Here is a 21,511-nt window from a genome sequence, read left to right as displayed (position 1 = left end):
GAGCACCCACCCTGAAAAGTACCTCTTTGTTGTTTGGAAGCAAGTTCTGCCTCTACAGGGGCTCTTACGCGGCTTTACCATCCTAAATTACTTTGGTTTTCACAGAGGGCTCTTTAGCTCTGAGACTCTCAGGAATAGCTTTTATTCCACTTGGGAAAGGGATCAAATTAAACTTTGGATAACACAGCCTCTCTTCAGTATCTGAATTTGTTAGAGGGGTGGAGGGCACCAATCTGGATTCAAAAGAATTGTGGTATATCTTCATTGTGACTGGAAGGGTCTTTGGAGGTCATCTACTCCAACACCCTGCCCAGTTGAGGAATCATCACACCATCCTAGACAAATCACTGTTCCACAGTAGCCCGGGAGGAACACTTGTACTACCCAGACAAATGAACAGTACAACTTCCTGCCCTTCTTACTATTAAAAGGGACATATTAAAATACTTGAATCCAAGACTGATTAATTAGGAGATTGGGAGACATTGAATCTGTTACCTGTGTTTTACTGAGTCCTTCTTATGCAGCTTGGCACATAGACCTAATAACCCCTTGTTAAATTATTTTATTTTGGCCAATGTTTCCCCTGAAACATCCAGGAAGGTCTTGTGCAAGTGCTATCACCATTAGGCGGCTAAAAAAATTGACTGTTTATTACATATTGTGTCATGGATTTCCTGTTTCATCTATTTTTCCCTTTTCTATCTTTAGTATATTTTATGTTCTTTAATTTGATCTTATTAGTTTATTCAGGGGATATATAATTTGTTATTTAATTAGAGTGTAAATAGAATTTTTACTACTATTTTCTAGTAACACCACCTGCACCCATTTTGGTAAATGCTCCAGTAAATATTACGTTCTGTTATTGTAATTTAAGGAATTTACAGTAAATATAGACATTACTTTGAATTTTATTTTTTAAATTAAACCAGGGTGCCTAATGGGCATCGAAGAGACATGTCCACACGCACCCTGGGGGCCTTGAGCATGCTCTTGAGGACCTCAGAATGACATGGTACGATGTAACAAGAGTTCAGAAACAACTGGCTTTGAATGCACAACCACCTTGAAAAGCAGAGCACGCTGACTTTTCCCACTACTTCTAGCTGGCTCCAGGCCGAGTTTAAATTCCTTTTGTTTCTAAGCGTGTTGACCAAAGTTTCCCAGCCATCATGATCAATGTCAGCTGGGAACTCTGGGAGGTCTAGTTCAACGTAACTAGACAGTATCACAGCTCACATAGATGTCTGTCCCTATCCACAATGATGCCCAAATATGAAATGTGCATCATGGCACCACACATAAGCTTTGCCCTTTCGTTCTTGCATTGTGGCATTGCATGCAAATAGATTTAAGTACAGAGTTGAATTGCAATGCATGTTTTGTTTAAACTGCAGCTGAATTGCAGTGCATGTCTACTTGCACCTGCCCCCACCCCCGTGGGGCACTGGCTACGGCTACGCATCTTGGTTTGAAATCTTGGGTTTCTTCCTTAAGGACTTCCTCCCAAGAGGAAGGTTGTTTCATGCTCATCTCTAAACCAGGGAGAAAGACATGAAATAAAATTTTCTCATTAGGTAACATTTCAACTACAGAACTCTTTCCTAGTCAAAACTTTTCCAACTTCCTTATTGATGCAACTTCAGAGCAAGTTGAAATAGCACTTTTGCACAGGCCCTGGGGCAAATTAAATATTGTATTATTGCCTACTGGAATTGCGAAGTTGACTTTCTCGGTTTAAAGTTATCTTGTAAACAGCGACGTTCACACACAGCACTAAACTGTAATTCATTCGCTTTCCCTTCATGTGTTGTGCAAACCCAGCCAGTGAGTGGTTTATGCCTAAACGCTGTTTGAATGATGCTGTAGCCCTGCTAAACCATGATGTGTCATGTAGACATCAGAAAAAAACACAGCTGATAGGAAATATGATTGCCAAAAAACATACATCAGCTCATAAGTTAAAATCTTTTTTTTTTTAGCATTGACATTAGAAATAAGAAACACGGAAACAAAGTGGCTTTATTTTAAATAGTTATATGCTCTCAAGCATCATAGAGAGGTCCCTAGTTCAAAGTTTGCCTCAACCACATAATATGCCAATTCTGGCAACCGACTATTCTCAGCTCCCCCAGCACGCTCTCCTGCGATAAGGGGATGATGCTTAGCTACTTGTCAATAATATGGCAGGAAGCATTGGACAACGGAATATGAAACACTCCATTTTACCCATTTAGGCATATACACAGCAGTCTCCCACACAACAACAAAACCTGGGAAGAATGCTTTGGTGAAAGCAAAGGATTGGGAACTACACCAGAATTCTTCCTAGCATGGCAGAGGCCATTAGTATAAAGATGGCCACTTTAAAATGCACATAGAAGTCTTAGAGAATAATTTAAGAACATGGCAATAGAGGACAAAGACCAAAATTTAGATAACAGTGAACAGATGTCCTGTTATCAAGCAGAGAGTCAAATGAAGCAGCCCAGATTTAAGCAGCGACCTACTTTGGTTTGTTCTCCACCTCTGGTTAATGGAAGGTCAGAGTTAAACTCACATGTGACTCGATCAGTACTCAGCTACGGCTGCCCGCAATTAGAGGGAAAATACCACCAGTTGTCAAGGCTTAGGACGACCTGGCCACTTCTGGCCAAGATTATGCAAGGTGGGCATTCATACCCATGATCAATTCAGGGGTAGTGGGTTAATGTAATGGCTACAGTATCAATGAACAAATCAGAAATTCTTTTGCCACAAATTCACTGCTCAGAGGTTTTAGTCAAGCCACTCTTGGCTTCATGGCTAATGTTCAGTTGGGAAGTACGACCACCTGACCTCACAGGCTATCAACCTAGATAACACATATGAATCTCTAGGCACTAACCAGAAATACTACTTTTAAATTCTAAAGATATTAACTTCAGCAGAAATAACTTACTCCCCTTTGTTGTGTTCTTGGACTCTGTGTTGAATTCTTGTGTGTATCTAATCTAAATCAGAGACTAGCTGCTTCCAAAGATCGTAGCAGTGTCACCAAACAATGCCCAGTTAAAAAAATCCCCAGAGTGGACATAAACAGCTTAAGCAAACTGCACTTAACAGAAATAACTGAACACCAAAAAGCTAAGATGTACTTAGAATTACAGGCAGCTTTACAAGCAAATCTTAAAGGCTGATTTCAGCTTTACATTTCAATAACTTAACATATCTGGAGGCACGAGCATGTGTGTGTATTTGTTTATTCATAATTCTGAATTGCCTTGGGATACCAAAGGTAGTTCTAATTAAGGTGATTTAACAAAATTGTTGACCTCACTTTTCAGAGTATCCATTGATCCATTTTGTTATTTCAATGGCTAGACCATGTGCTAAAAGAAACATAACATGCACACATTTGTACAGGTTTCATAAAGTCTATTTCATTATTTGTGGGCACCGCATTGAACAGTTAAATACATTTAAATAATGTATTGTGTAGTTACTGCACTAATGCAGAATTGAGAACTAGATAGAGAACCAATTTAACTAAAAACCAGCTAACAAGGAACTGCCTAAATATTCTTAATACAGCTCTTGTTCTAGGGCATCCCACTGAGGAGGAAAAAAACCCTCCAAGTCATACTGGAATTACATTTTTAAGGCCATATTCTTCCGATATCCCATTTTCTGCAGCAGCTTTCTTCACACCTTTAAGCCTCCAATTCCAGGCCAAGCCCAAGTTTATGTCCACCAGCATTGATGTTCTTTCCATCGACTAGGGCAGACAGCGTGAGCTTCACACCTGCAGGCAAAGCACAATTAAAAGCAGGTTCCATCAGGTCTATCAGCTGGCACTTTTGGCCAAACCTGTCGGTCTACCGCGATTCACCCTTCTAGTCTCCCCTCACTTTGATGTTTTCTTTCAATGCTTTTCTTCAGCCTGTAAGTTCCACTCAAGGGACCTCCCAGGGAAAAAAAACCTTAGTATCTCTTTGGGATACACAAAATTGCCTGAAAGAATTCCAGCTCTTCAGTTATCAGTAAGTGTTCTTGCCAGCATATTTACTAAGTTCCACACACTACTGAGACCCTGGTAGCTTACACAAAAGAATTATAACATCAATTCACTGAAGGAGTTATCCATGTCCACGTGCCCAAAATCTAACAGAAAGGCCACTACAACCATACCTACCTCCCCCCCACACCCTCATTTGTTGTAGGAGACTTAGTGCACCTAGGTTGTATGAACCACACACACCCAAAAATGGAGGGAAGGAGAAGGGCCAAAAATGTTGACCTATCCACTCCACCAGTATCACCATGTGCCAAGGTTTCTGCAGTCCTTTCTCCAGAGATCAAACTTAAAAGTGTACAGCCTCCAGAGAAAACCTACCTACCCTTACACTAAGGAGAAATACACCATAGAATTCTGCAAGACCCTTATCCTCGCTGGAATAATAAATCTAACTGTAAGTCTGTTATTTCAGAATTCAGGGCTCAGAGTTTTTAGAACATTTCTTTATACAAAAGTATTTCCCCAGCACAGAACACTATTCGTTTTGTGTGCATATAACACTATTTTGTCAAGATGAGCAATCATGACTTTCCTCCTGCAGTTAGAGGCAGTACTGCCCCCAGCAGAGGTTATCATCACAGTGAGGAAAAACAGGATTAAATCTTGGTATTAGAACAAGACACTGAAGAGAGTATAGAGGTGGTGATTAGAATGAACTTCTTGCATTTTAGCTGAAATATGTTATGTGATTAAATTTTCACACCGTTGCCTACAACAATGCAAGGCAAACTGAAGTTTGCATGTAAACTTCTATAGTGTCTGGCACCTCTCCATGACCACTCCATGGATTCTAGTTTCCATGAATTTTGCGTTGAGTAGTGATTGTTTAGCTCTCTGTACAACTGAGCATTGTGGAAATTAACATCAGATGATGACGGCTTGTAGAAAGTATTACGTACTTGTGGATACTAACATTTTTGATGTTTTCCATAAAGCTAAAACCTGAAACATCCCACTTTACCAGCATTACTTTAATTGGTATTTCTCTGGTTGTTTGCAATTTTTATCATCTTTCAGGGATAAGAATCAGAATTGGGCATATGCAAGCATTTCAAATTCAAAGGACCCCACTTTGAGTTCAAAACAGGGGTTTCGCATTTGAAATGGGCTATTTTTTAATTTTTAATTTATTTTCTGTCCTGCCTTTATTATTTTTATAAATAACTCAAGGCGGTGAACATACCTAATACTCCTTCCTCCTCCTATTTTCCCCACAACAACCCTGTGAGGTGAGTTGGGCTGATAGAGAGCGACTGGCCCAAAGTCTCCCAGCCGGCTTTCATGCCTAAGACAAGACTAGAACTCAGAGTTTCCTGGTTTCTAGCCTGGTGCCTTAACCACTAGACCAAACTGGCTCCCCAAAACAAATTTCCAGTTGTTTTACAAATGTTTTGAGCATAAAACACAGCATTTCAAATTCTAAATGTTTTACAAAGCATTTATTAGAAATGTAACATTTCTGGGAAACCTTGAAGCAATGGTATTTTTTAATTCTTGAAAAGGAACAGAGACAGAAATATTTGCAATATTTTCTTTAGCCTCCTTCAGAAATATAAATACTCTTGTGAAATATCTGCCCCAGTTCTGGTGCCTAGTAGGGAACAGATCCACCCTCCTTTAAGTCAAGAGGAAACAAAGCAGTGATCAAAGGACTGCTTCTTGTAAAAAGAGCAAGGTTCTCTGATGGAAGAAGTGCACTCCTGTCCTTACAGCTGTGGGTTGTCCTGTATGGCAACTTGCACAGAAATGTGATGAACTAGAGCTGTAAATAGTTTTCCCACTACATAGTTTTTAGAAAAAATTTCAGAGAGCAAAAGCTGGGTGGCAACATATGGCCATTTTTCTTAACTATTCTATATTTAATTTTTAAACACATAAGGACATATACAATAGAAAACAACAAAAAGGTCTTAGGAGAAAAACTGCCCTCTTTCCCGTGCCTTCACATAATAATTACCCACTTTCTGGTAACAAACATCATACAAGAAACGCTCTTCAAACAAATGGATCAGTATTTGCTGTCTTTAAACATAAGCTGCATTTAACATAAATATATTAAACCTATTTATAGATTAACAGCTATTACACTTAAATACTGGTCAACATCTATATCCAGCTTTGCCAGAGCTTCTCAAATAGGGAAATTAAAACTGTCATATTGAATCAAAATAAATCCCTTTTGAAAGTGCTGTGTCACATTTTAGCAAATATTTACCTGGCCTCAGGGACTGGGTGTAGCCAATTCCAATTAGACTAGAGTTGTTCACTTTTGTCTGCAAAGCAATGACAAGCAAAATAACATCCTTCTTTCAATTCTATCATTTTTAAGATAACTACAGAATCCAGTAAAAATAAGACTGCAGTTTACCGTATTTGCAATACACACATATCTCTCCACCCATTTTTGCTTGCTTTAGATATAAACGAATAAAGAACTGGATGTTTACATCCCATAATAAGCTTTGGGCCACTAGGAATAGCAAATATCAAGCAACCAGTCAAATACCATTCTATGTCAATTCTATGAAGTGTTATTCCTGGGCTTGTGAATAATATAATCTGGATTGGGCCAAAACTTATTCTGGAATGTACATTCTCAGGTCCTCATTAACGCATACCTTTGCTCTTGTGGGCATGAGAGTGGCATGCCTCACGATGCCTATCAATGGGACAGTTCTTGTCGGGTTGAAGCATGATTCCTCCCCTTCTCAAATTAATGTAAGTCATCACATGAAACTCTCAAAAGTTCTCAAGTAGACTGAATGGTAAGTCATAAACTGTTGCTCCTGTATGTTCAAAGTTTCCAGGACAGAATTCCCAGGATGGAATTTTCTGCTTTTCTTCTGGACCAAGAAGATCCAGTTGTTATGGGAATGGTTTGATAGTTTTCCAGATTAAATTTTCCAGAACAGGAAGTAGTTTGTGGTATTTATCTCCAAATGGGCAACTATTCCATCCCCAAAACCTTAATTTGCACACACTACTAGTCCATGCTGAATGCCATCAATGGCACAATCTAAAAATTGGCCATAGATTTTTTTTTTTAAGAATTATGAACAGTTTTAGAATACCCACAGTAAACAATATAAACAACGAACACACCTTCTGCAACATATACCTGCAAAAAACAGCTATACCAGCAACAACAGAGTAGCAGATGGTTCCATTCAACATATAGCATAACTTTTCTTTTAAAGTACATTTTAATCTCTCATGTGGTCACTCTCTTTCCTTAAGTTGCTAATGACAGCAGGGATGTGATTTGTTTGCTACTTGATTTAATAACACACAGTTTCTGTATTTAGGATTTGTTTTGTTTTTTTTTAAAAGGAGCCGACCACAGGATACCAGAACATTTGAAACAATGTGGATCAAAATAACCCTATTTTGTCCCAAGCTCTGAAAAGTTAAAGGGATCTTGTTTTAGATTCAGGAACAAAGCCTGAAACCAGGTAGGTATTGTTCGGAATGCAGAACTGTCGTGAGCTTCAAAAATTTTGAGGTCATAATGTTTCCAACCTTCTATTTATTTGTTATACATTAAGATCAGCCTCAGAACTGCAGTTGAAAAATAACCTGGACGCTGTAAACCGTAGTATTGTTGCTTCTAATTTCAATCTAATTATTTTAAGATAACACTTAGAGGAAGTTTAATGTTTGCATTATCTTATTCTCTATCTTTTCTGGACTGACAGTGACAAAACATTTGATCCTGTTTCAGTATCCTTTTACGGTGATCCCTCCCCCAGTAAAGAAAGCATCAAATGAAAAAGGCAACCTCCAGCCTTGATTGGAGTATCTTGCATGTATATACCCCATGACAATGCAAGAAGTCAGCCAAACTCTGGTGAACAAAGTGACCCTGAAATTCGTCTCCAACACCAGAACTGCAAAGGGAAAGAGTAAGCCCCAGATCTTCTCCTGACCCAACATCTCCTGTCCACAGTCTTAGCTCTGGGTCCGCTGCATGTACAACCAACTTCTGCTCCTTCTCTTTGGCTTCATGTTATAGGGAAGAAACAGATACAACTGACTGCCAAATAGGACAGTGCCGCTGCCTCTCTGTAAAGGGAGTGGTGCAACTGTATTAGCTTGGTGTAAGTGTTCAACAGATGGTGGAACAGGCATCTGTTCACGCACACAAGGAAAGCCTGCCGATTTCTACCACCCTCGCTAGCTCTAAGCTGGAAGCAGATGGTTGAGATACTGCTTCTGAACTGGCTTCAAACTGCATTTTTAAAATGCATCACAAAGTCAAGGATAAGCAGCCACAGGTTTTTGACTGCTAGTCACCGCTACCCAAAAATGTCTGTCTGACTCATGTGAAACAGGAGAAAATTATTGGCACTACTCAGCACTAGCCCAAAATGGAGATGCATGAAAATCAGTCTTAAAAACTTTCCTGTTGCTTTAATAGAAAAGTAAAATATTGTTTCTTACCTTGACATTTACAATGGAAGTCAGGTATGTTAAATTTATATAACTTCAAAGGATAATGGCATACCTAAGGTGAGTCCACCCAACTCCAGGGAATCTCAATTCAATGCTGCCAAACACCTGATACTATTAGTCGCCATTTTTATTGGTGACTGAAACTTACCAAATGTTTGAAAGGTACACAGTGCCTTTAACATTCAACGTTCGTAATCGGCATTGCCTTATTACAAGCTTAGATAAAGGCATGTTATTTTCGTAAGACAAATATTATTCAGCAGAGATAGGAGAATGAAACAAGGAACTCTTCGTTCCACACAGTAATCCCAAATCACTCTTAGAACTTATCAGAGCAGGTAGCTCCCTGCCATCAACAATTAAAAGCCAAGAGGGCCGAGCCCACAGGAAAAGCCACAACTGCTTGCAAAGCCCCATGGTTCCCAGACACTAATTCAGTCCTTGGCATCTTGAAACTTTTTATTCAGGTCAGTAAACCTACCCAGCAAGGCTGGGAGTTGGACAACTTAGAAATCTAAACCAAGTACAAGCCTTGAATGAGAAAGGTGCACTAGCTGCTTCATGTCGGGATGGGATCTTTTCAATATGAATTGAGGAGGAATTAATTTAGCACTGGGATTGTAAGAAGTTTTACTTACAGAAATGGATGCAGTAGGATCCAGCTGATACTTTGCTGCAATTCCAAAACGAGTGCTATTGGTGCCAGATACCCAGTTAAGATTTATGGCAGTTTCAAGGTTCTCGCTGACCTTCTGATAAATTGAGCCACCAAATTCTGAACCATCATTGCTGAAAAATATTTTAGCAACAAAAAGATGGGATAAAACGAAAAATATTCAAATGAAAAGATTTCTTAATTTTCCCCTTACCAAGTTATTCTAATTTTCTCCACTAACTTATCAGTTGTGAGTAAAAAAAATGCTGGCAAAATCTTTCCTCAGCAGAGTTTATAAAAACTGTTTTAGAACATTAGTGCAATGATGCTAGTTTCCCAGAATTTCTATATAGATACGTATCACACACAGGTCAGCTGCCAGACTTTGCTAGAAAATCTGACAGCACCAAATAACTGTGCATGCAGAGGCAAATGCAAACAGGATGGGATAGAGGTACTTCCTATATTCTATAGACATATGTAACAAACAGGGCAGAGCCCGTACAAAGTCTTTTCAAAGGACAGCGAAAGAAGAAGCAGAGGTCTGCAAACACTCATTTCATGACTATGTCAAGGCAAGGCCATGGACTTTTCCAAATACGTACAGATCCATACTATGCAGATTTTTAAGTTCTACTTACACTCATAAATGCACAATCACTTGAGAGCAAAGCCAGAAGACATATATGCACTAGAAATTAAATACAACAATATTTTCCTTGTATGGGTTATGAGCTCAACCTGTTAGCCAGTTTCTTTTAGGTAACAAAAACCTATCTTCTATACGAGCCTTTTGCTCTATTGAAGTAACTGAAATTGCCGTGTCTGTGTTTATTCAATCTGCCCAGTTATAAAAGCCTTCAACGCTTCAGGAGTTTTTATGCAGTGTATGAATACATACATCTGAATACCAAGTGAACAAACTCATAAAATTACAGCCACAGTAACTTGAAAATGTGAAGAATTCTAGCATATCATGAATGAGAATATGCTGGAATACGCAGATCAATTGCTTCTTTCAGGCTCCTTCTGCCAGGCAAAACAAACCACTGAAGCTTATTTCATGGTTTGTTTACCATGACATGGAAAACTGCAGCTTGCTGCCCTAATAAATTGGAAGTTGAAGCCCCAGCTGCAATTCATACCCTATTGATTTAAAAGAATTATGTACTGCTTCTCAGTTTAAAAAATCCAGAAGTGGTTCACAATAAAGCATTAGTTCGAGGTAAAAAGTAAAGATCCCTGGTAGGCAAACCACAGCAGGATTTCCCATGTTTTCTTTAGCTGCTCTTACTGACAGGAGGAACCAACCAGCTTCTTTGTGCTTCTGGCTAACCACATGAGAACATATGATTGAATTTACTCATCTTACTAATCATGATGTTGATCACCCTTTCTGATAATTAAGCATTCAGCAATTAAGCCCCTACATACTATAGGCATATTCAAGGATATCACAGCTCCAACAAAGGGACACTACTTTCCCAAGAGAGACGTTTAATTTTCTGGGTGTCTTTGTGAATAGCAATATGGTTGCACTTAGTTCAAAACTTACACATTGGTATGTAACTGGAAGTCTCCGGTCTTGTATCCCACAGAGAAGTTATTTCTTGTCAACTTGGATTTGGCACTATCAAAGGTCATTTGGTAACCAGCGAGCCAGCCCTCGTAGCCCAAGACAACCGAGCCATGGATGGCAGGTCCAGCAAAATCAAAGTCAACATCACACCCAAGGTTTATGCATTCACGCTTGTAAGCAGATTTGATTTTGCCACTTTTCTTTCTGCAAAGAGAAATTCTTCAGTAAGATTTGTTTTTCCTTCTGATGTATAAAAACCCACATCTAATTTTTAGCAAAGAAATAAGAAAAGCCCACCTAGAGCTTCTCTTGAGTTGTGGACAAATAAAACGGAACTGCCCTCAGAAAACAATGGCGTCAACATACTTAAGGGACAAGAAGGTCAAAGGATGTTTACTTCATATTCACAAACCCAATGATGAGGGGCTTAAGTTACTCAATGCCATGGCATGTCTAAGATGGACTAAGAGAAAAAAATTAAAACTGAAGAGAGTTCCATCCAGCTGTCACAACAAATTGAGCTAGCTGGATCAATCAATGATCCTGAGAGCCAACCTAGACAAATTGCACACCATTTATATAATATAAAAATATATATGCACCATTATTTCTCTCCATAAGCCGGGCAGACACTAAAACCAAATGTGAATGATATAAAAAGTGACCCTGTATAATAGCCCAGAATGTAGAAATCAAAGCAATTCAATTCAGACAGACTTCTTCCCTTATTCTTACCCAAGAAAAATATACCCACTACATTTTATACCTACTGCTATAGAAAGGAAGCTAGATATTTCAACTGGATATAGAAGTTTCAAGGGTTAACATTAATGTCAGTTATGCATGACTGGAAATCACTGTCTTGGATCAACTGGTTTTTGACATTAATTCTGTTTCTGCCTTGGAAACCAGAGGCTAAGGCAAATATCCATATGTCGTGTGAGTATTATTTTAACCTCATCATAAATCATAAGCCACTAACATTCTTTTCAAATTTTCCTTGTTAATCCTTTTCTCACTTTGGATGTTGCCTACCTGGAATGTGCCAAGACAAGAGTAACAGAGAAAACTCACCCAGTGTTTGGCGAGAAAGTTGTATCAAATGTTAACTTCAAACCTTTGGCAATCTAGTTTAGGGGGAAAAAAAAGTTAGCTAGGAATTATCTGCATCCCCTCTTCAATTTCTCTATAAATCTAAACTCAGTTACCTGATCTTCAATTGCCATTTCTGTCCCCAGAGTATTATCTGTGTTCCATTTTTCTGTGAAAGTCACACCATACTCAGCCCACTTGTATTTGGTCTCCAAACTTCCATTCACTTTCCCTGTATCTGTGTTGGATGAACCAGATGTTGCGAATTCCTAGCAAAGCAACAGAGAAAGATATTCTTTGTTTAACAAATGAAAGCACAGATGCCAAGAGGAGACGTAAGAATCTAATACTCATCATTTGACCGGTAGTCTGATTCAACTCCATTTCATTTCATTTCATCATCTTTTTATTACAATTCAGTAACAATCTGGAAGAATCAGATACTCTACACCCATTTGTTTATGTTAAAGGTCACTAGTGCACATACTTTATAAAAACCTCGGACAACATATACTCCTGTCAAATGTAGAGCAGAAAATAGCCAGGATCGGACCAATCACACATTACTCTAAAGCAGAGTTTGGTAGTCCAAGAATGTAAGTAAAATCCTCAGGATCACACCTCCCTCCTACTTTTTTCCACAATGGTAATTTCTGGTCCATGTTTGTAATAAAATGTGGTTTATTTCTTCCAACAGAACTGTAGACCAGTATCAGAAGTTACTGAGGACATAGGGAACATGCCTGAAGCCTGTGCAAACTTATTCTTACAAAGCATTATGTCTGAATAATCACAATACAAAAGCTAAATTATTTGGGGCCCAAGTTAAGATTTATAATAATAATAATCAATAATAATAAACATCCTGGCTTAAATTAAGACTCACTCCCAACCATGAGTTGGAAAGTAAGAAGAATGTTCCACAACCTATTACTGGATTGCTCTAACTGCAATTGCCATAACAACCGAATTGTGCTCATACAGCCCAAGATTTGTGAATGTTATTTGAAATTATGGTTAACTTTAATTTGCCCGATTAGCACACCACTTTAACTATGATTAGTGCAGACCAGGAAAGAATGAGAAGAAACCCGCACAGGAGGAAAAGGAATGGGCATAGGGCACACATTCTGACCTGACAGCGGAATGAGAATTAGACAAGTTTAAGAAACATTCTTTTCCCCTTTCATTTCCATCTACCTGAATTGTCTAATTCTGAAGGAAAATGAGAACAGCTGAGAAACAGAATGCCCTGGGGAACCAATTTTAGCCTCTCATATTCCTAGAGGTTTCTTGAAAGCTGCCTCTCATGCTAGGTACTGCTCCCTGAGATTCAGACACCTAGGAAAGCTGAAGCACCCCCTCTCTGGATAAAAGATAAATCATTTTATCACCTAGCCATTATTACTTACTATTACACTTAAGTACTTACCACTCCACTTGTGGATTTAGTTTTTACATCCAATTTCACCAGGCCGAAACCTTGACAAAATAAAACTGAAGTCAATATGCCAGTCTTTCAAGTAATTAATAACTTAGCCAAGTATAATCTTCAGAAATTTTAGAATAGTCTTTTCCTGGTTGCACTACTACTACTATTAATGTAGCTTTGATTTTAGAACTTAAAACAGACACACATACATTCTAACCAACAGAGAAAACCGAAGATTTAAGATAGTGAATATCCTATTTTCTTATCAACTCTGAAACTGCACCCACTGCAACTGAGGGAATGAAAACCCCTATTTCTTTTTGGACTGGCAAGTACATTCGGAGTTTTGAGAGCATATCACTGACACTCATAAAATTGCTGCAGAAGCTATGGGTAGGCACAAACATAACTTACCAGCAATTTGATGGGTTATAAAATAATCCCTACTCCTATAGGTTAAATTTGTCTTTTTTTATTGGGTAGGGGGCATACCCACCATTATTTATTTTTTAAGGATGCCTATGGGGCACATACATTGGCAGGATGCACCTTTCCATTTATATATTTTTAAATTGAATTTTCAAGTAAAAGAGATGAAGCAGGGATCCTGGCAAGCATTAAGGAATGTTTTCATGGGAATCAGATTACTAATTTATTCTCTACCTGTTGACAGCTACCCTGTATAGACCTGTTGATGTGCAGATGTAAATGTTTTTAATAGCACAGTGAAGACAGCTGTCTCCATATTGCATCATTAAAAAGATTTCCATTTGACAACCAATGTATAGAAGCTCTACCAAAAAACAAAGTTCTTCTCGGACTCAGTGGTATTTGGAGATTTCTTAATTCTCTCCCCTGCCAGGCTAAACATGTCATTCACAATGAACACTGAGAGATCTTTACAAGATTCTGTGAATGTTAGGAATCTTATACCAACATTTAAAGAGAAACAGATCAATTTTCCACTTCCCATATACTGCTTTTAACATTATATTATACTGCTTATAGCATTAGATTCAGGCAAATAAATCAGTTTTTCAGTTCTTACGTGTAAATCACTGTGAGATAAAGCTGCTGTAGAGTGCAATGAACTGAAAAATTCAAGGTTGATCAATAAGCTAGCCCCAATTCTTTCCTGTAACCAGATAACTGGCATCTTCCTCACACGAGTATCAAGAAAAACTGACACCGCTTTGACAACTTCCATTTGATATTATGGTTCACTACCTGAACATCAGCAACAATGCCCCTCTCCTGCTCCAGTCAAAACAAAAAGCATTTAAGTTGGACACAGAACTATCACTCTGCTGCAGCAATTACCTATATACTCTTTCAGAGGCCTATCCCTATACTTCAGGGGGAGGGGCAACCTTTTGGTGGCACAGGGCTATATTTAATATTTTTGAGGAAGCTGAGGGCTACAGTGGGTTGGTTCTTCCCTTTGGTTGATTTTTTCTCTTTGGTTTGGAGGATTTTTGGAGCACTTTTTATTTTGTAGACTATAAACTGCAAGCGTATTGTAGTGATTACATTAGTTTTTATCTGTCTCCAAATGGAGAGAAAGCATGGTATCTATTTCTAGTAATAGGGATCAAAGCAGGCCCTAGGGGTTAAATATGGTCTTGGGGCCTCAGCTTCCCTACCCCAACTAAGTGTGAAAATCTAAAGCACTAACAATTGCTGGTGCATGCAAAATCTACTTCTTCAGGAATGAGTGTTCCACAGAACTCTCATTTTATTTATCTATCTGTCTAATTTATCCCTGCCCATCTCCTCCCGTCAGAGGCCTCTGGGCAGTTTACAACAATGGATTAAAACCATCACAATAATACAAAAAGTAAAATACAGTAAAAAATACTATAAATAGAAATAAAAAATAAAAAATCCAAGCAGTGAAGCATCTAAAACAGTCCAGTATGTTGTTTTTCTCTGGACCAAGGCAAAACTCCAGAAACCACTTCTATAAAATTGCCAGGGTGATGTGGTCCAAGAGAGAAATACAACATTCCAGTTTTTCAGAACACTAAGCTGCTAAAATATTAGGTTTTCCACATCCCTACTGGTTGACTATTATAATCACAAGTATTTCTATTTATCTTCTGATCCTGCATAGAACTTCCCTATTCTAAGAATGGCAAATCTTATTTTGAAGTAAAAAGGCAAAAAACTGTCTTCATCCAAACTGGCTTGAGCACATCTATTACAAAAATTCAATAGCAATTACAGGAAAAAGGAACTAAGTAATATGGATTGGGGTTTACTGGCAAAAACAGTATGAAGACAGTGTTATGCTAGGGTCAGGACAACTGCCTATTCAAACATTCTCCCTAAACAAATATTCATACCAAATCCTTTGTTGAAGATGTCTCGAGCAGACTTGCCAAGGTCCGCATAGGCTGGTGGAATAGCCATGGGCGCTATGAAAACATAGTAATGAATATGTTAGTACTGCAAAAAGAGAACAGGCAGAATAATTATTTCTACGGCAACTACACAGAAAATTTACAGACATTATTAGTCTACATATTTTAAAAAGAAAATTGGTTTCAGATGCCGCAAAATGGCCTTGGTAGTCCAGCATTCTGTATTTTTCATTACTAGGAACTACAGATTAAGATGTTCAAACCAGCTCCCCAGATAATCAAGCCATACTCTTCCAGATCAACACATTTGGGTTTTTCCCTCAACTAGAAAGAAATACATGTTTAGTTGGCTACAACTTTTTCCAGATCTTGATAACTGCAAACTTATTCACATAATACAAGTAAAATCCAATATCCTCTTTACTTACGAAGTTTGTACGTTAACAGATCTGCTTATTTGTTGATGAATCTGGGCTATATACAGAAGCGCTGAAGAATACTGAAAATCCATGACATTCAAATCATGGACAAAAAAACTAACTGCAATGTTATTAAACTTGCAGCATAAGTCTGATGTTACATTTAGGATGAGTATGTTTTAATATACCACATCTGTTCTTCAAATCCTAATATTCAGATATTAAAATATCACTTCTCTCTGCCCTGAAAATATTTGCTTTTTACACATCATTTAGTTTTTAAGCACAACAGCAAATTAAACCAATCATTTTCTACTCAGCAACAAATCAATGAGATTCTACTCAAATCAAATTTCCCATTGCAGGAGTAGTTTAAAATTCAGTTAATGCTTTGACTGATAGAAGTCTGAAAGAATTAATCTCCAATTCCAAAGACATAAAATACACTTTTAAAAGAAATATCCTCCAGTTCCAAGGGTATAAAACCAACCCAAATTCAAAGGCTTCAGATTCAATTCCAAAAGGTACTTTGGAACATATGGGACTGGGAATATAGCTCCTGCCCACAACTCTTTAAAGCAGTCATATCTTCTTCAGGAATCATATGGTGATTGTAGACAGCAGCCATGCAAGCCCCCCCAAAACACGGGTGCTTTAATGTGCTGCAGGCAGGTGTAATATTTATGCTCCTGCACTCTCCAAAGCACCTTTTCTGAATTATTTCAAATCAACATACAGCCCTACAAATAATTATCCATGACATAAAAATTCAACCTATACATATATCTAGCAGTATTTATATTTTCTAGCAAGTATTATAAAAATATCAGTATGTTCTATTTCCACATTTAAATGGGATGGCTTTTCATATCCTAAAATTATTTATTTCTTAGAAGATAAGACTAAAAAATGGGTCCAATTAGCTTATTGTAACTCCTAACCATAAAATTTCTTTTCTCCTTCCCTTCTGTTACCATCCTGAGATGTTCACTGGTTTATAAACATGAATATTTGCAAACAAAAAACAAGATGTACCAAATTAAATAATTACAAAAAAAAAAATTAGAGAAGCAGCTGTACTTCCCAATTTTGGTTATGTACTGACTTCTAGAAACAGAATGTTAAGAGGGGGAAAATCAATTTGTAAATACCAAATGTAAGCTCAAGAGCAAGCAAAACTAATTATATCTTTAATTAGGTAAGTTGCATAATTATGTTGTGCCTTTCCCTTAAGTTCTTCTTTGAAATGTCTCCACAACCTCATCTTAAAGCACTCTTAAGGAATTGTTAGAAAACTCTGCAAGTATCTATAACTTGAAATATTAAAATAAATCATACCGAGAAACACCCAGACATTTCCTTTAAAATACTCATTTAAGATGGTCCTAGATTTGTTTTGAGTAACTAATATTGTCAAAGTTAAACTAAGAATTATGCCTCTATTAGATATTAGTCTTCCCTCCAAACCTAAACATAGCTTATAAAATTGTTAAATTACTTCAACATCCTTACATCTTTCCCTACTTACGTCTTGGTGGGCGCTGACATGCTGGATTAAAATTCATAGCTATTTAGTCCAATTTAGAGTATCTATAAAATGGGGAAGGGGGAGATTACATTAAAGTTAAGGTTAGTAACTCTTACAGACCATTTCAACAGTTGCATTATTTTTTTCATTGTTACATTTGAGAATATTTGTGTGACTCCTCTTACAAACCAAAGCACCCCTTTGTTTGGGGAACCGGCTTCGGCTCCAGGCAGAGGCCGTGAGTCTGGCCCTTTCGGCGACAGATTTGAAAAAAAGAAGCCACCCAACTCACAGGCACACCGTTACCAAGTGCAATCCTCTACGCGGCCATCTTACAGCCAGCCACAATCCTGCTCTCTTCCTCTTATCTCTGCCTCTAGCATCTACTACACCCGCGTGTTCGGGGCACGCCCTCCTCCCTTGCAAAGGGATGGCTTGCAGGAATGGAATCTGCGGCCCAAATACCAAAAGGAAGAAAAAAGTAAAAAAAAGGCAGGAAGGGAGCGAAAATAAAGTGGGAGCGATACCCTCCCACCTCCTGGCTAGCAGCCTTAAAAATAATAATAAAATCCTTTAAGGTGGCAGACTATCTAGGCAGCTGTCCCAGGGCAGCGGCTTCGCAGCCGGTTGCTCGGAAGTCCTTCCTACAACGGCCCTGGCAATTGCCTGCCCTACAAACAGAGGCGGGAGGTTGAGAGGAGCTGCGAGGAGCAGCCGGGGCCCGTCCGTCCCCCGAGAGGAGCCGCGATGAGGCCCCGCGGGCAGCGGGGAAAGGGCGGCGCGCGCCTTCGCTCCGAGGAACCGCCTTTGCAGGAACCCCCTGCCCACCAAGGCCCTCTGCCTAGACGCGGATTCGTTTCTCGGGGGCCGTTCCGTCTCGCCCAAGTTCTCCAGGGCTTTCCGGAGAGGCCCATGGGGCCAGTGGCCGCCCCTCGGGAAGGGCAGGGCACCGGACACACGGGAGGCAGGGAAAAGGCGGCCCCGAGGCGGAAGCCGGCTTCCCACAGGACGCGCCGCGGGTCGGCCATTCCGGGCCACGTGCCCGGCGGGCCCAGCCCTGGCTCCCCCCCGCCCCAAACCCGCCCCCCTACCCTACCCCCCACCCACCCCGGAGAGGCCGGAGAGCGGGGAGTCCAAGGGCGGCCTGGCCTACTCCGCAAGGCTGTTTCAGGAGGGCCGGAGAGTCTTCGGAGGAGCCGCCGCTCGGTGAAATGTCACGAGCCCCTCAAGAGGCCCCCCCGCCGTTACCCTGGCAACGGCGAGGGCCGGCGCCCCTGCTGGCCTACCTGTCCGGGCAGGGAAGGGGCGAGGAGGGAGCCTCTCTCTCAGACAGGCGCGCGCGCACTGCTGTTGCCGCCGCTTCTCCGCTTCCTCTCGAAGGCCGCACTGGAGGGCGAAGTGAAGGAGACGCCGCGCGCTCGCCGCGGGCCAGGACCCCGCAACGATGGGGGGGCTGCCCCCGTTGGCGCCGGAGAGAATCTCCCCCTTTCCTGCTGCCGGCTTTCGCTCGGCGCCCCTCCAGGGGACATGAGATATTGAAATGGGAGAAGTCGAGCCCACCCAGAAAGCGAAAGAAGGAGAGGGCGGGTGGAGGAAGCCGCCTAATTCAGTCAGGCATGGATCTAGACAGCCCTTCTGGGAAGCAGGGAGGAGGCGGGGTTTTGGGGGGGAAGCGGGAGGGGGACCCGGGCGCGGATAGAAAGGGGCCCGGCAAGTCGGGCGCCGGCACGCATGCGCAGTCAGGGCGAAGGAGCTAGCGGTTTAGCGTGACTGCTCAGCGTTTCGTGGCGCGTTTTTATCAACGTCCGGATTTCATTCTGGCAACGGCGTGCATAATACGTTATTTAATGATTCTGAATATAATTACTGCACGAAAGAAAGCAGCAGTTAAAAGGCAGATCTAAACAGCCAGTCCTATCTACTCAAGCTGCGTGAGATGAGGTTGCAAAAATCCCGAGAAATACAGCAATGTCCATTTAGTGCTGGAAACTAAAGTACCCTGAAGCACGAGAGAGGAATGAGCGAGCCTGGCTGTTAGACACCCTACAGACTAACACTCCTTCTGTCAGTGCTTTCCTGGTGTTAGAATTTTTTTATTTCCTTACCAGGTTCTCTCCTGAGCCGGGACCAAAGACACAGGCAGTTGCCTGAAATTAAGTTCTTTATTCTTCACCCAAGAGCAAAAGCAATGACAGCAAGCGGTTAGGTGGGCGGCCACGCAGGACCCCCTCTTACAGCACATTATATACATTCCATTCAACTCCTCCTTTAGAATACCACCCCTTGCTCAGTGACCCATAGTCCACCTTAGCCTCATTCCATATTAAGGAATTTCCTTCACTCTGTCTTAACGTCATTCCAGGTAAGGAACTTCCATCCTTGCTAGGGCCCCTTGACCATTATTGAACAATACCTTTTCCTCTGGAGAAGCTGTCTTTGGAATGTACACCTTACCTTTTTATGGGCACAGCTATCTATCAAGGCCTGTGAGAAAGGAGTAAGAAAGCCAACACAACTCTTCCAGGAAATAAAACATGGTTTCAGAGCCATGATAAAAGTGCCAATGTTTCTAATATATTAATACTAAATATAAAATATATTTGTATGTAAGTCTGATATATGTAAGATCTTCTATCACTGGCATGGGTATTGGGGAGGGTGTCAAAATCTGCAAGATAGGAGGCATGACTTTGCAAACAACCCCCCCCCTTTTTGTGGTTTATGTATACAAGACTGCTGCTGTACAAACAGGCTGTGGCTCCAAACAATGCTGCACACACATTCCTTTGCAGATTTTGGCACTCCCTGCGGATGCCATTGCCTCCAGGAAAGATCAGAATCTGGATTCACCTTGGAGTTTGCGAAAAGCAAGCTAATGAAAGAACACCATTGCAGAAGGAAGTCAGTGCAATGCAAGGGGTGGGGAAAAAGACCACCACACCTGCAAGGTGAACAATGGAAGAGGTCCTCAAGGCTCACCAAGGGAGGCTGTGCATCAGCCTGGTTCATAGGCACCTGGGCCATGAGCCATATGACTAGCAACAAGGGATGCTTCACAGACTTAGATGAACATGTGAAAGGCAGAGCTCTCCCAGCAGATGTGGAAGGAATTGGACAAGGAATCGTGGGGTGTTCCACTACCTCCTGTGCAAAACACACAAGCCCAACAAGAGACATCCTACATCTGGCAGGACTAAAGGGGAGCCTAATTTATGCCAAGCACTCAGCTGCAAGTGGCTTTAGTCTGTACTTCCATGGAAATAAGTGCATAATCCAGAACAGAATCTCATTTAGGGAGTCACAGGAGCGCATCTGAACACTCCTTAGCGGAATCAACCTCTTCATCAGATGTGCAAAGACATGCAACAAAAGGATCCAAAAGCCATAAAGGAACTTGCAAACCAGAACGCAGTGGCAGAGTTGGAAATATCCCCTTGTACCATATTGACAAAACACACATGCTGCATCAAGGGAAAGATAACCAGTGCACCACTACAGGTAGTCCTCGGGTTATGACCACTCGTTCAGCAACCATTCAAAGTTACAATGGCACTGAAAAAATGGACTTGCAACCGGTCCTTGAAGTTGCAGCCATTGTAGCATCTCCACGGTCATGTGATCACAATTTGGGTGCTTGGCAAACAGCTTGCACTTAGGATGGTTGCAGCGTCTTGTGGTCATGTGATGCCATTTTCAACCTTCCCTGCCGGCTTCCCACAAGCAAACAGTAACTGAGACCAGAATTTTTGTCACTAAGCGATGCTGTTACATGACGTCATGCTTTATGACCGCACCACTTAGCAACAGAAATTCCAGTCCCAGTTACTGTCATAACCCAAGGACTATCTATACTCTAAACCAGTTGGAGCTTGCCAATCTGTCTCTTGGAGCTGATACCCAATAATACGTATGGCTCAAGAAGGACAATGAC

At 40.5% G+C, this 21,511-nt stretch overlaps 2 protein-coding genes across 2 annotated transcripts; one reads left to right on the top strand and one right to left on the bottom strand.

Annotated features, from left to right (window-relative positions):
- Nucleotides 1-3,229: 3,229 nt before the first annotated feature.
- Nucleotides 3,230-19,006, bottom strand: VDAC2 (voltage dependent anion channel 2). The gene is given in 10 exon segments (XM_063307677.1): nt 3,230-3,724; nt 3,726-3,787; nt 6,276-6,333; nt 9,151-9,301; nt 10,723-10,950; nt 11,821-11,873; nt 11,955-12,107; nt 13,271-13,320; nt 15,616-15,687; nt 18,867-19,006. Coding segments are annotated over 9 exon segments (924 nt in total). The 5' UTR covers nt 15,683-15,687; nt 18,867-19,006; the 3' UTR covers nt 3,230-3,622.
- On the top strand, nt 18,328-19,119 carry LOC134500514 (collagen alpha-1(I) chain-like). The gene has a single exon (XM_063307848.1). The coding sequence runs from the start codon at nt 18,328-18,330 to the stop codon at nt 19,117-19,119; it is 792 nt and encodes a 263-aa protein (XP_063163918.1).
- The last annotated feature ends 2,392 nt before the right edge of the window (nt 19,120-21,511 follow it).

Source organism: Candoia aspera, chromosome 6, assembly GCF_035149785.1.
Source record: "Candoia aspera isolate rCanAsp1 chromosome 6, rCanAsp1.hap2, whole genome shotgun sequence".
NCBI lineage: Eukaryota > Metazoa > Chordata > Lepidosauria > Squamata > Boidae > Candoia > Candoia aspera.
This window is presented reverse-complemented; position numbering and strand designations above follow the sequence as displayed.